This window comes from Patagioenas fasciata, chromosome 1, assembly GCF_037038585.1.
Source record: "Patagioenas fasciata isolate bPatFas1 chromosome 1, bPatFas1.hap1, whole genome shotgun sequence".
NCBI lineage: Eukaryota > Metazoa > Chordata > Aves > Columbiformes > Columbidae > Patagioenas > Patagioenas fasciata.
The window spans coordinates 53,697,576-53,713,959 of record NC_092520.1 but is presented as its reverse complement, the minus strand read 5'-3'; the positions used below and the strand labels follow the sequence as shown (position 1 = coordinate 53,713,959).

The 16,384-nt window shown below is 34.3% G+C and overlaps 1 protein-coding gene across 2 annotated transcripts in view; it reads right to left on the bottom strand.

Moving 5' to 3' along the window:
• The window catches only part of GPC5 (glypican 5), a 668,409-nt gene that overhangs the window by 295,989 nt on the left and 356,036 nt on the right, over positions 1-16,384 (bottom strand). For both annotated transcript variants that reach the window (XM_065844183.2, XM_071806651.1), the window contains one exon: positions 14,437-14,599. In XM_065844183.2, coding sequence (XP_065700255.2) covers positions 14,437-14,599 — 163 coding nt within the window. The remainder of the gene's footprint in view (positions 1-14,436; positions 14,600-16,384) is intronic.

Below are 16,384 nucleotides of genomic sequence, written 5' to 3'. Positions count from 1 at the left end.
ACCTGAGCAGAAAGTCCCTCAGCTCATGGAGAGGACTAAAATGGAGCAGGTTGTCCTGCTGCAGCAGATGCAGAGCACCATCACACTGGAGATGGTGACCACACTGCAGTCTGTGGAGTACCCCATGCTGGATAAGGTGGATGTGCCCTGAAGGAAGCTGCAGCCTGTGGAGAGGAGTCAATGCTGCAGCAGTCTTATCCTGAAGGACTGCAGCCCATAGAGAGGACCGTCACTAGAGTAAGGAAGAAAATGTGAGGAGGAAGGAAAAGTAGGGATGAGCTGTTACGAACTGATTGCAACCCCCATTCCCTGTCATCTCTGCAGCAGAAGGAGGTAAAGGAGCTGGGAATGAAGCACTGAAGCTGAGTGAAAAAGGGTGGGTGATGTGGGGAACGTGGTTTTAGTTTTGTGTTTCTCACCATCCTCTTTGATTTTAATTGTCAAGAAATTAAATTACTTTTCCCCAAATTGAGCCTTCTTTTGTTCATCATGGTAATTGGTAAGTGGTCTCCCTGTCTTTATCTAAAAATACAAAATTTTTCATCTTATCATATTTTTTTTTAATAATTTGTTGAGGAGGGTATCTGGCAACCAGCCAGATAAAAACAACATAGCCACATCGACACATTCAGTTTGCCTTAAAATGTTGGCATCTAAACAGCAGTTCAACTCTACTGGCCAGAGGAGATACAGCTCCACAGGGTGGTCAAGATGAGCAACAGAGGCCACCTTCTCAGCTAAATTGATTTGCAAATAACAGTCAGAGCTCTTAGTTTGCCTGTATTTAAGGCGTGTCAAAGTGTCTTATGTGGCTAAATCTTGGAATTATCAGAGACTAGCATATCATAAACTGGAAACCTATTCAAGTTCCTTATTATCTTCATTTAAATATATGAGCATGCAAGTTTAATTGTTGAATATAAAATACTTCATGTGCACTTTTAACCAGCTAATATTTAACAAACAATAAATGCTTTAATAAATCGCAAGTACTTCTGCAAGTTACAATGTATGATCAATATTTTTGCCTATAAGTAGTTTTTACCGAACAATTTGATTAGGAAAATTTCATCTTAATTAATAGTTTCTTCTTTTTCTGGTAAATGACTGAATTTATCTAAGGTACGAACACAATATGTACTAAGTGATTATTTTGGAGCTACTTAGCTGATACTTAGCTTCTTTCTTTAAGAACTATCGTAATTTTATTTCAGAAATAGTGTTTTTTATCAGCCAGCTGTCTCTTTCTAACAACTGACATGTTTTCCAAATTTCATTGTAAGACACTCTTAAAGGTGTTATGCTTTCTATATAGATATCACCTGTGTAAGTGTCCCAAACTATCTTGCTCATATCCTAAAACTGATCATGAGATCCACCCTTTGGCCTTGGAGCTGGAGTCTTATACACATCAGCATTTCTATTTAAGCCTATAAACACTGAAAAAAACCAAAAAGGTGGAACAGACATATTTCTTATATATCCTTCTCTATTCAGACTTGTTCTCACTCAGACACCTCAATCAGACTTCTTCTTCAAAAAAATTTCTTCCTTCAGGATTTATTTCTTATCCTTAGGCACTTTATTTCAGTCTTCCACCTTTTGTCAAGGCTACGTTTTTGCTCCTCCAGATTGGGTCTCGGAGGTATTTTGGCCCTGAATTAAAATGGTGTAATGTTTAGGGCATTATTGATAATAAAATAAAAACAAGAAGTCCACGTGCTTTCTGGAAACCTGGAACATCTTGACATATGATCTGTCCATGCTCACAATGTTCATAACAAGTGCAAATGATATGTCTGGATGAGAAACATACCAGCTACTCAAAGGACCCTTAATTTAAGCTTGTACTATAACAGTAGTTACCCAAGAATGGCTGCATGCAACATATACTTAAGAAAGGAAGCCAAATGGGCTAAAAGTTCCATGTTTCAGAGACCTAATGAATTTGACATAAAAAATACTAGTTACTATATGGTGCCTCAAAGGATGCCTTTGATGAACTCTGTGTCTGTTGAGCTGTGGCATAACCCTTTGTTTCTGCAACTGAGTAAATCACAATGAAGCAGGAGATTTTCCCTTCCTTAAGCATGTCTACCGGCCCTGAGCAGAGTCTGCTTAATGGGCCTCCAAGTAAGAAAAATAATCCATGTTTAGCCTGTCTGATTTCACAGCTACTGGTCAACATCTGGCAGAGAGTTGTTCTAGTTAGTTTGGAAACATAGAGTGAAATTTATCTCCAGATTCACTTATCTAAATGTAGGTATCTACAGTGCAATGTTTAATCTGAACTACCGCTTGCTATAATAACAGGAAACACAGCTCATAAGTTCTTGTGCCTATTAGTAGACTAATTCTAGAAAAGAAGTATCACATTTGTAGGCCAGATTGGAATTTTATTGATGTCTAACCACTTCCTTTTAGAAGAACAGAAAAAAGGAAACTCAGTTGTTGCCTTGCAATTACAGAAAATACAGGTACTCAGGATACTGGTATTTTAGAATATGTTCACCCTATTTGGGAAACTACTGCTGATTTTGTTGTTGTTGTTATATTTGGAGATGTTTTGCAGATTTTAAGAACTAGGTCTTGCATAGTCACATCTCCCATATTGATTATTTCTAGGAAAAAAAAAATAGTGCGAAGTTTCTGTAACAAACAGAAATTAATTGATTCTTTTTTATTTAAAAGTTCAAAAATGGTCTGAAGATGAATTACTGAGAAGCAGATTATTCAAGGTATTGGAGTTAAAATAATTAATAGTGGAAGATGCAAATATGAAATTAATTTAATTGAAGTCTCTGCACAGGTTGCAAAGACAACTCTCAGGAGATCATACACTTTGATTTTTTTAAAGAATATAATAAAGACTGGAGACACATGACAGGCAGAGTAACTGCCTTTGATTATAAACTACCTTTGAGTATGTAGAAATATAACATTTATCATGGTTATAATCTGTTTAAAGAATAGATTTAAAGATAAAGGTCTGATGTGATTCACAACTTTGAAAAATAAGTAGATTCTTTCATAAACATTTAAAAAGTTTTTTACAGTTTCTTCTTAATTCAATGAAATAATTAATTTTTAATATAATGGTCATGGTAGTTTTGTTTTGTTGTAGTTTTAACCTTTGTTTTTCTGTTTTCTAAATCTAAAAAAAAAAAAAAATAAAATATATACCAAAAGAGTTTGATAAGTGAACACACTATGAAATTCACAGCCATTCCCACATCCTTTTGCACTACTAAACATATTCTCCATAATCTATGATGGAAAAAAAGGAATTATTTCTCCTCCTAGCAAATGAGATTTTTCAGACAATGTGAATTCCATTTACAGGTCTTATTGGTTGTATTTGCAAGTAGCCCTTCTATTTTTTATTGCAACAAATCCTTTGTGATCTTCACAATAAGACTATAAAGGACATTGAAAAATATCTAACGGTTATTTAAAAATAAGCAAAATTAAATCAAAACCAGAGCAAAAGCAAAAGTACCTAATTTAGAGAAGGATTGTCCAACTAGCTTTAGATATCTGTACTTGAGCTACTGAATTTTGAGTCCTTTTATTACCTGTAGAGAGAAATAAGGATTGTGGGGCACAATTCACATCCTAACAGAGGTGCTCAATATATGCCTAATGAATTGTGTCTTCATATGTCTATTCATTTCCAGTGTTACATGTTTATTTGTTTACACTGACTATAAAAAGGAGTCTAAATTTCTTAGTTCAAGCACAGATACTTACATTACAAAGAGCTACCATGAAGAAAAATCCTGTCCCTGTGTTTATTGTTATTAAAGTAAAACTACAGTCTGAGGAAAATAAAGTGTATAGCTGGTTTCCAACATTCATGTTTACATTTTGGATAGTAAAAACATAGGGTTTCTACTGTAACATTAAATTAGCTTAACCTTGTAACATCATGTAGGTGTTCTTGCTCTGGCAGGGGAATTGAAGTAGATGATCTTTCGAGATCCATTCCAATCCCTGACATTCTGTGATTCTGTGACCATTTGAGGAAATTGTTACCAGAATATGATAAACCTTTCAAACTGCATGGAGGTTAGCTTTCTATTTGTTTCCCCTCAAGGTAATAAGAGACCATTTCTATTAAAAAGCACACCCTTTTATATTTTCTTTGAGGCTTTATGTGAGTAGAGTAGAAATACACTGGAAAAGTAAAAGAATCATCAAAAGTGGATAATAAAAGCTATCACAGTATAAGAAATGAGACATCCACTGTGGGATGTCACTCTTTTTTTTTTTTCTCCAAATAGAATTATATTAAAATATGGAATAAAAATAGAGAGCAGGCCAAATTCCCAAAGCAAATATTCAGATCTTTGCTTATTTTGTCTCCAACTCCAGCCTCTCCAAAACACGAAAAAGATTTAAAGATCAATTCACTTGTGACAGACTTTAGACGTAAAATTCAAGATTATGAATTAAAGAAAGATCCCTTAGAGATAACAAAATCATACATGAGGCCAACTGGAGAAGGAAGTGACTTTTTAGAATGCATTTTTTTCAAAAATGCTTTGATTTTTGAATTGTTACTTAGAGAAAAATCTTACAGTTTTTTGAGGATTAGACCTCACCACTTAGAGAAAGAGATTGATTTAAACACAGTTGCTTGAAAGGAACATATTTTTTTGGGAAAACTCATGCTTATTTTTCTTTTGTGTAAAGGAAAACAATATAAATTGTCATCCACTGAATCCATGAAAGCATTTGATAAAACAGGAAAGGTATTTCAAACAGTGATCACAAGATTATGAAAAAAAGTCTTATTTTCAGATCCTAAACACATTATTACAAAGTACATTTAAAACAATATATTAAAATAATAAAAATATTGATTGAGTTATAACAATTGAATAATTAGAAATTATTAGAAATATAATTATAATATTAGACATAGGTTCATTGAAATAACACATGCAGGAAAACGCTCAAATTTTCTGGTAACTTCAGAATTAGTGGTAAGTTAATTCATTTAAAATATAATTAGAACTTTGTAACTCCTACTAAAGTCATTATGTGGTCTCTGGAAAATATAAGCTCCTATGGAGTCAGTGAAATCATACTGACTTCAGAAAGAATTTGATCAGAACTCATTTAAAACATAACATATATTTAGTCTTATTATTTTCCAAGTAGACAGACTTTGCATAAACAAACAATGTATTTTGACTTGTTTTTCCATATCTCAGATGCACATGCAAAAATAAATAATACATAACTTAATCTGAAGTAGATAAGCAATTTTAATGTTTTGTATGAAAAAATGCATGCAGGTGCACTTCTTTTTTTCAGAGTTGGACATAATATCTTCTTTTCCTTTGATGAAATTTTCAAAGTTCTTATATGCTAATAGGACAAAATATAAACATTTTAAATGTTATTTTAGGAAAAAGAACTGCTCAATTCAGGTCAGACACTAGTGAAGTTGTTAATCTATTTTCCCACATATGCTAGCTGGATGGTTTTAACCACAGCTCCAGAGACTTAGCCTGATTACTATCTCCCTCTGGTTTTTCTTATCCAAATAACTAAAGGTAAAGACAGGAGATAATGTACTTGGGCATAATCTGCTTCCCTTCAAAGGGCTAACAACCAATTTTCCATTGGCTCATTTGGGGGTATAGGATTAGTAAATCACACAACTGTGTTGATATCACATAACACGTCAATAATGTTCTTATATGCTAATATAACTGGGAGGCGAGGGGAATCCCACCCTTCCTTCTCACAGGAACAGTCATAATCTGAGCTCTTCTCTCTATATCCTTTGTCTTTTGGAGAACTGAAAATCTTTTTAAAAGAAAGATTTACTGTAAGCAGCACCTTTCTTGCAGAAAAATCTACATTTCTATAAATCAGTATATTCTTTCAGCAAGAAGATTCATATCGTCAACACATATGAAGTTCAAAGATTTTTCTATATGCATGATCAAAGCTGGCCACAGAAATACATAATGATATAAATTATTGAAGCATAAACAAAACCACAGTGATACACAGGTTCCAATGATTTGCACAAAAACCTCCAAATAACAAACAAACTTGTGGAGTCCAGTGCATAGACCTTTTACCAGACTATGAAGTTTACACAGGTAAAGCTGTTCAAAGTACAATGACACAAAGCAGTGAAAGAAAAAAGAATGCAATACCCTTTGCAGTGGCACGGAAAAACTGAGAAAAGTTACAAGACAATTTCCTTGTGTCTTGTTTTGCAAAAAAAAAGTGTGACCTTCAAATTCATATCATGCATTGGAAAAAAAATATGACATTTCAATTTTCAGTTGTTCCCTATTTAAAGAATATCAAGTCTCTCTCCTGAACACAATCTTTTCTCAGAAGTCAATATTTGTTCTGCCTTAGTGATGAATTTAACCTGAGTAATGGATTAAAGCTGTACTGTCAAGTTGGATAGTTAATTCAAAAACAAATAAGGTGAAGAGTTACATAAAATTTACCGAGAGAATTTACACAGAGGCAGAAATAAAATCAGCTAATATAAAACTTTGTACTTTTCAACAGTGCATTGCCTGGTATTAACGTGTTGCACTCAACAGGAAGATTGTTATAACAGACTCTACCACAAACACAAACAAAGAAGCATTACTTCTCAAAGGGTTTAAGTTATCAAAAAGCATTTAATGAGTGTACTCACTGGTCTAAAACACAGCACATCAGAGCAGTGTAATTATTACAAATTACCTGCATTAATAACATGAGGTTATATTTTGACGGGAATTACCTTATAATAATACCACTAATTCTGAAGTTACCAGAAAATTGGAGCCTTTTACTGCATGTATTATTTAATTGAATTAATGTATAAATATTCACACTCACGGTTACCAGTAAAGAAACAAACTTTCCAGCAAAGTATCAATGTATGTTGTTTTCACATTCATTCTTCTATGTTTGCTGAGGAAAAGGGATAATAGAATAATTTATCTGTCCTAAATGCTTTCTTATTTCCACACCAGTAGAAGGAAAGTAGTCAGTGCCACTCTTACAAAAGTGTTAGTGTACACCACCTGCCTGTTGAATGAATTTGAACTTACTACTTTTCAGTTTTTAGCAACTTTCCCCAAAAAACAAACAAACAAACAAACAAACAAACACACAAAACTGCTTACTGCTTTATACTTCCTGAACTTGAGCACAGAAAATATATTCTGGTATGTCCTATTCTGATCTGGATTCTCCTGTGAAGGTTACAGCTCTTCAGGAGCTCCTTTTTGGAATAATCAGAGAAACAGAAGATATGGTATTGCATGGTTAAGGTATGATGCAGCTTGTGTATCACCTGAACTACCTTTAAACTAATTTGCTGTACATAGATAAAAAAGGAACAAAGTTGGCATCCTGGATGAGATAGTCACTTTCTGTGGTACTGGAGTAACAAATGGGTAATTTATTAGTCTGGAGCATACTGGGGCTCACTCCTTTACATGGATTCATTCACTTCCTTCTAACTTTCCCTTCTCATCACCAGGGCCACTCTTCGAGCTGCTTCCTTGAATAGAAAGGGGAAAAAATACAAATTCTACTGATTTGCCTTCCGGATATGCAGGTATTTTTGAGATTTTGAATCAACAAGTGACATACTGAATGAAGAATTAATATGCCATTTGCATGTTTTACCCAATTTTAGGTCAAAAAACACCGAAGCAATTACAAAGGATCAGAAAGCAAATTACGATACAGTCTTTGCTCAAATAGACTTGACAGTGAATAATATGCCAAGTCTCCCACTGTGGACTATAAAATTGATTCTGAATAGTACTCTTCTGAAACATGGTGGGTAAAATCTTCTGTGTGAAAGCATGTTTTTGCCTGGAATTAGTGCAGAAGTCACAGCGGATGCTAGTGGTGCAATGCACTCTTCTTGCATTTCAAAATGAGGTGGATTGTTCTATAAGATCTCTCTTTCCTGCTCCTCCTTCACAATCATCTTTTAAACCTGCTCTTTCAAAGACAATCATCAACTATAGACAGAATTATGAGATGGGAAACACACACAGCCTATTTCTGGAGAGTTTCATAAGGTTAAAGAAAGTCTGCAATTGATTCCTTTAAAATACATTAAACATCATCATTAAATGTCTGTTGTTCTATCTAAACAAGAAATGGTTAATGATACCCCTTCCACAAAACACAACATAAAATCTGGGTATAAAAGCAAGTGTTAAAAGTTAGTGTAATATTTAGACCAAGACTGGGGTTCACAGCAAGAACTTTTTTTTTTTTTTTAATTCATTTTTGAGAGAGTTGAGACATTCTGAACTGAGTGAACATATAAACAGTGGAGTCATGTAGCCCTTCCAAAGACACCTGAATAAGAACAGTTCACATCAACAATGGGGGATTAGGAAGAATACCATTGTATGTAAACAAAACAAAGCCTAAAATCTTACTCAGGCCTAAGGCATCTTTTCCTTTACTGAGGTAATAGAGAATGCAGCTGAGAGTTTAGAACAGTGTAACAGAGGGCATACATCATAAGCGAAATTTTATTGATTTCACTATCTGGCAGTTTCCACCAGTCTTCTTAAGTCTTTGAATCCTGAGACACTCATAGACAGCAAAAATCTTATGAGAAGCCCTTCATATCACTTCAGTGATATAGTTTGGACCCAAATGCTTTACTTTTGGAGCTGAGGGTGATGACTGGCATAGAAATAGTGGAGGAAGTTGCCCAGAGCACATAGGAAGAAATTAACTGTGTTACCTGATACCACGTGAAAATTTATAGGACTGTATAACATTTAGTTCCCCAGTTATTAATCTTTATCTTTGTTTGATTAGACATTAAATGTTTCAGTAAAGGAGCTGTGAGCCACGCAAGAGACTCCAGTTTTGGACCATTTTTATATTGCTTTAATATGATTTACTTTCTGAGACAAAGATAGTGGCCTTCTAGTGCACCGGCATAAAGATGAACTCAAAACCCCTGGTCAATAACAAGCCTGTTGTTAAATAGCTGTGCTAGACACATTGAATTATTTTGAAGCAAATCAGCAGATCCAAACTGGACTTTTCAAATTCAAAACCCTAAAAATCCTTTTGGATCCATAAAAGCAATTATTGTTCATTAGTATGTTTAATATATTTTATTTGTATACATATATTTTTAAGTCTGCTTCCTAATGAGTTAAAATAGAGATTAAGACTGTTTTAAGGTTAAATTATGTTTTTCAGAGATGTTTAAGAGGAAGCCAGTGGCTCTTCATTTAGCATTTGACAGTTTGTGTAGTTGTGTATGGCTTCAACCTCAGACCGTGAACCCTCATTCTTCATATTCAACTCCTCCAGTGAATTTACCTCAGTCTAGCCATGTGATTATTCATTTAAGTCCTACGTACCTAATGACAGATGGATTTTTATAATAATCACAGTTCAAGATAAATGCAATAATTTTGTCACATTTGGCTTTGCTTCCTAAAATAGTCTTTTCATCTTCCTTGTGTCCCAGTCAAGTACTTTGAATGAGCATTACCTCAGTGAAACCATGTGTTATGGCATAGCTAAGATTTGTACCCACACTAGTTCTTTTATTCAGTGAACAGTAACTGTTCAATTCCAGCACATCTAAGATAGGAACAGCTGATGAAGCAACTGAAGCATCTGTACAAATGAGCAATACCATGGAGTCTCCTATTCTGGAGGCATTCAAGACCCACCTGGACACATTCCTGTGTAACCTCATCTAGGTGTTCCTGCTCCAGCAGGAAGATTGGACTAGATGATCTTTTGAGGTCCCTTCCAATCCCTAACATTCTGTGATTCTGTGATTCTGTGATCACTGTTGCCATTGCACTTTCTTCAAATTCCACCTGCTCACGTGAATTGGTGTTACTGAATTGATGTTGCTGATTTTATTCTCATTCTGATTTAGGAAAAGATTGTGGCCTCCCCTAAGTAGACTTCCTAGTGATGAGAAGCAAGATGGAAAAACCTCTACAGTTTGCACTGTTCCAAGCACAGCAGATAGTGATATTTGCTCTTCTTGAGTTAGAGAGGTTAAATGAATTTTCACATGTGTGCCAGCTTTAAGTAGCTTTGGTCACAGAAGAAGGCATGAGAAACAGATTTAAAAAAAAAAAAAAAAGAAAAAGAAAAAAGCAACTATGCTGAAGTTGGTGAAGGAGCAGAAAGAGGAGAAAGGTTGTTTGAGACTTGAGAATGCAGTATAACATCAGATAAGCAACAAAGACCACTTTATATACAGAGATTAAAACAGAAACCCTTTTTCAGAGTTCCTTTCCCTCTACAGCATAGACTGAACAAGAAAATAATAATCTACAGATTAAGTAGACCTAGAAATAAATCATTTTGGGGACTTTTATCCCTCAGATAGAATGAATATCAGGTGAGATAAAAATCAAACAAGTGACAGACAAGGCTTGCCTGTATATAAGTTAGGCACAAAGATACCCTTGATATTTCTACACATATGAGTCCTGAACTAGGAGATCTCTAAAGAAATACCCATGTTGCATGTTAAAATGAGAAAAGAAAGATGAAGCAGTGGTAGAGTGCTTTTCAGAAAATTAGTGGTCTTGCTAAAAGTCTTATGAGAATTTTGACAGATGGTATTAAGTACCTCAGAGGAGTGATATCAAGATTAGCTTTTCCCCGCAGAGCTATTTGAAAAGAGATTCAAATCAATATATAGGTGATATGTATTTGTTGTTATTACCTCCTGCATTCTGTAGGGGGTTTTGAGGAGGTAATTCATTGTGACGCATGAAAGAGTCCTGTGGGAACTCCTGGGTTAGAGTAGAATAAAACTAGCAAATGAAGTGTCAAGACTTTATACTACTGTTTATTTTATGAATTTAAAATGCACAATCCTTTCTTGTACCATTTCTTCAAATAACAGCACCATTTTGCTGTATTTTAAAGAGACTTAAAAAGAGCAAAGCATTCGGAATAATTGTAGGGCTTTGAAATATTGAACGTAATGTAAGGATTGATTGTTTGGTATGAAAACCAGAATTTTTCAAAATACAACGTTTTGAACACTGGTGTAGTGCTAGGGATATAATTTCTGAGTCATAAATATCAAATTTCTTCATTGGCCTTCCAAAGCCTAAACCCTGTCATCACAGATTTGTCAGTCTCCAACAATGAGTGAAAAAATTCTTACATCTGTAGCACTGAGTGTAGAAATAAGTCATCTTTTACTTCAGAGGCTATGTGCTCACATAAAATAGCCAGAGGCTTGTCTTGGGAGAAATATATCTCCTCCCTTCCTCTCTGTTCCTTGCAGGTCTGAGGATTATACACATGTTCAGAAGACAACTACATGGTGTCAAATAAAAAGCAGATGTGTCTTTACACTTTATTTTAAACAAAGCAATGTACTTAAAAGGGCTACTTCTGCATCATGCTTTATCAGCTTATTAAAATTATGCATTGTTTTGTAGTCAGGATCATTTTCTTGGTGAAAATGTCTGGAACAACTAAGAAAAAGGAAGCCAAGCTTTGGCTAGGACCTTCAGATTCTACTTTAGTATAGAATAGATATAATCCCCCTTTATTTTCTGGCCAATTATGAGAGAACGCAAAATTGGCCAGAAGAAAAAGACTGTAAAATGTGGTGAGGAAAAAATGATACTACTCGTATGTTATTGGTTTTGTGTGTTTTGTTTTTATTTGGTTTGGTTTGGTTTGTGTGTGTGTGTGTTGTTTTTGTGGTGAGTTTTTTGTTTGCTTTGTTTTGTGTTGTGTTTGCTTTGTTTTGTGCTTTTTGTTGGTGGGTTGGGTTGGTTTGGGGTTTTTTTGTCTGATTTTTTAGTTTCTTTTATTTGTGTTTGGTTTTGTTTTTTGGTTTTTTGGGTTTTTTTTTTTGGTTGGTTGGTTGGTGGTTTTTTTTTTTTTCTTTTTTATAACAGTCTATTTAGGACTAAAAATATAAGTTTCTACGCAACAGATCAAGTTTGATTGGTCTTCCATGACACATATGATAAATATAATCCATATATAAATACAGAAGAGTACTCAGACATTTCTGGTTCTTTGTATACAAGTAAAAAGAGATGAGAATGGACGAAAAAGCACTAGAACTAACAAGCTGACATTGAGGATCAAACATACCATATTCAACCTCTAGGTTTAGTTAATGTTCAGTCACGCTTTTCAAAGATCAGTAAGCAATATTGCGAGAGTAAATCTAGGTTCTCAGTTTAGAAACAGGGAGTTCAGGATCTAACTTAGCTTGAAATTGATACCAGTCACCTGAAGTTAAGAAAAGTTCACTAGATTAAATCATGATAATGTTAATATTTTATTTTTTAATCCTAGTTTCACATGTAAAATCATAAATCTTGATAAGATAATTTTGTTTGCTTACTAAAATGTACTTATTATACCTTTTTTCCCTTCCAATTTCACTTTTAATTCCCAAAGTCCTACTCAGATATCACAATTATTCAAAAGAAGAATTGTTCAAGATTTGTTTCATTTATCTTAAATATACACTGAAGTGATTTCTGAAGAAAAATATTTTCCTGATATATATTGTAACAAAATTCTTACTAATTGGAACAGTTTAACAGTTTTATTCAATGGAAAGCCCATGTCAGTAAGCATGTGTGATAACCTGGAACAAAGTAATGTTGTCTAACACTCTTTCTGGTAGGCATTCAAGACACCTTGTAAATTTCAAATACTAAATTCATGTCAGCATAAATCCAGAAAATCACCACAGTTTATCAAAAGTACGAGTAACTCACGATATATGCACAAGTCATAATATTGAACAGCATGAACTCCTATTTTTGTTAAGTAATGTCTTAGAAAAGGTTCAAATGAAACAGCATTACATGCAAGCTTCAGTATGCCTAATACATACTTTATAATTCTAGAGATTTATAATAGTGTAGTATAAAGAGAATATGAAGGGTAATTATACTTTTGACATTTTGAAAAGATTACACTAAATATATCAATATGAAGAAAATTCTAATGCAGTTGAAGAGGGTGAAAGAAAACGTACTATTCTTGTGATTCTTTTGTCATTTAATATTTTCTTAATAGCGCTAGTCATATTCTAAGACTATTTTACAGTCTTTTCATACCATAGAGTGTCATTATCAAATAGATATAATATATCCAGTATTCCAAAGTACATCTGTTCTTAAATATTTGATCTCTAACTTATTTTTCTCAAAGTTAAATCTTCAAAGGCACTCTCAGAAGTCAATGTCCAAACCATTTTGTGGGTCTCTTAAAGTCCCATCTAGAGAAGTATAGCAGGACTTGAAAATTAATAGACTAGGTTTCAGTGCAACAGCATCTTAGGCTGAATCCAAACTGACCTGCAAAGTCAGTCAGGATGCTCAGACTCTCATTTCTCCACTTGTTTAAATCAGAATTGGGCAAGTATATTGCAGAGCTATGTTTCTAAATTGTGTTTTCACTGTCAGGTCAAGAAGGACCTGAAGTTTTCACCTAAGCTTGGAAGTCTGGAGTAGACTTAAATTCAGTAAATATAAGTAAATTCAGGGATTGACACCAACCTTGACGTCTTATCTATTAGTATTACAGAAAATGCAGAAAATATATATATTGTTTTTAAAGGAAAAAAAAAAGGGGGGGGGCAGTAAATAATGCCAAAAAAAAAAATTGTAAAATGGATAAATGCAATTTTGATGATACCAGGCACCTAATCCTATAATTTCTGCTTAAATTTCTACACTGGGAATGGAAGCAAGACATGCAGTATAACTTCCTGATGCAGAGAAGTAGTTAACCTACTTGTGCTTCAGTCCAATTGCTCAAGCTCACAGATCCATACCACTGAAATGCACAAATTATTTTTTTGAACAAAATTGTTACAAATATGCTTCAGAAAAGAAACAAACAGACAAGCAAACAAACATCCCTGTCTGTCCTCCCCCCAAAAAAAAAAAAAAATTAAAAAAAAAAAAAGTGAGAAAAGCAGGAAAAAGTGTAAGAAGTAATAATGGCATTGGCGTTGATTGGGCTACAGTTCATTGGTTCCAATATTTCTCTGTGAAATTCAGGTACCACAACCAAACCTTATATTCTCTCATGGTTTCATGAACAATTAGAACAATTTCCCTATTTAACTGCCAAACCTTTTATGTTTAAGTAGTGACTCACAGGGACATGTCATTATAACAACTTTTCTTTGACTAAAATAACGTCTTGAGGTCAGTCTACATTATGCCAAATATGTATTAACGTGTCATGATGAAATTGATACTCGTGTTCATTCCATGCTCATAGAAATAATATAATTGCAGTTCTGTTCCTGTAAATCTTGGAAACATTATACAGACAACTTTTCCACACCTTTACCAAGACAATTCAGTGACATTTCTTAGTGGAAATTTTGCCGATTTGGTGTTTAAATGAATGAAGAAAACAGAATCATGGACTTACGGTCTGCAATTTTCAGGACTCTTTTAACTTCTCCACTTCCTGATCCTCCACAGCCATCTTCATCATCACAGTCTCCACTGATTTGTTCATCCACATCTCCACCACTGCCTGTTTGTTGGAGATCCCATTTATCATATTTAGGAAATGATTTACCCTGTAACAGCTGAAGACAAGATATGATATGCAAGTTAGTACTACCTATGGAAAACTTCAGTCAGTACCCGAAATTTCATACATGTCTCGCTAGTAATTACCTGATTTAAAAACAAAACTCCAGGATCTGCAGAATAAGAATTATGTTTGGGTTTTTTTAGGTTTGGTTTGGTTTGGTTTGGTTTGGTTTGGTTTGGTTTGGTTTGGTTTGGTTTGGTTTGGTTTGGTTTGGTTTGGTTTCGTTTGCTTGAGCTATTTTTGTGTGTTTTTTTAATCGTTGTTGTTTTGGTTTGCTTTGGGATTTTTGTGAGTTTTGCTTGTTTGTTGCTAGTTGGGAGTTTTTTATTTGTTTGTTTTCAAAAAATTAATCCAAAACACACAAGCTACTACAGTTGGAGTAAGTGTAGCCTGGAGAGACCTTTTTCCCAAATCACATCCAGGCATTGTTCAGTGAGAACTATTAAGAGAGGCGTCCTTTTTATTTATCACTATAGACATGGCCAATAATGCCAGCATGGTCTACAAGACAGTAGGCAGAGATTTCAAAGTTTAACTTATTTCTCCATTCTGTTGAGCAGAGCTGAGCAATCACCTGAATTATGTTTATTTCTTTCATTTAGCAAATATACAAATGCTGTCATCCAGCTTTTTATATGTTAGATACATAGAAACTTCATAATCTCTAAAGAAACAGATTCTTACAAATGCTAAGAATTCTAACAACTTTATCTAGTCCAAAATATTACCTGGTGGAGGCTCGTACATTGCACCTGCTTCAATCTAGCAAGATTTCTTTAAACTAGTCAAAGTTTTGCTGGCTCAAATTCTCTAATTTAATAATCAGATGCTTTTTTTCTTCTAGAAGTAGCTACTAATTGATCTGAAACAGACTCAATTGTTTTATATCTTCAAAAATTTTGTTGCTTTGTGGTTTAAGCAAGTTGCTGGGTTCATGTTTCCAGGTAATATACTGAGTTTATTAATGGAGTATGGAGCCACTTCCCAGACTACTTGATCTGTTAAGTGCTATACAGTGCACAGCAAAAATATTTTAATCACTACTATAAAGTCATCACTCAGAGAAATCTCAGTAGCCTAATAAAAGCCACTTGCAACAAGCCGTGTGTAAGAATAGGAGAATGCCATTCACCACTGAATCAGCAGAACCAATATATGAAGCACTTTTGATTCAAAAGCTTTATGAGAGAGTAATATGTTACCTGAAAGACAAAATATACAGATAAAAGAAAAAAGTTCCTTTGCATAGCTGCCCTACTGTCTGCGCATTGTGTAGTCCATGCCATACTTCTGCCAACATAGTATTGATGCAAAGAAAATACAGCCAGTTTAATGAAATACGTCCAGTTAAACAGGACACTTTTTTTTTTTTTGGCCAAGTTCAAATCATGAAACAGCTCCATAGCCAGCTGTATGATAGGGCATTCTTTATCCCTGAGCTCTGTGGTATAAATGTGGGAATGAACCTCCAGCAAGACAGTTTTTCTAACAAGAGTTGCTGCCAAATTTTCCATAGTATAGAGTGTGTATATATATATTTACACACATTTTTTCAGCCTGAGAGCATGCATCCCCCTCTACATTCTGTATCTCTGTCTCAGTCTTAAAAATTTATTGGGTCTATAAGGTCTCTGTATTTTGCTGCTTCTCTAAATTTCAGTCCAGAGTAGTTATGTTCTCTTCCTTGTTTTTAACCCTGCTTATAGCTAGAGATCTGAAAACCGAGACATTCTCACTACATCGGGCTCTAGAAGGGCTCTAGAAGGTAGCGGGGAGT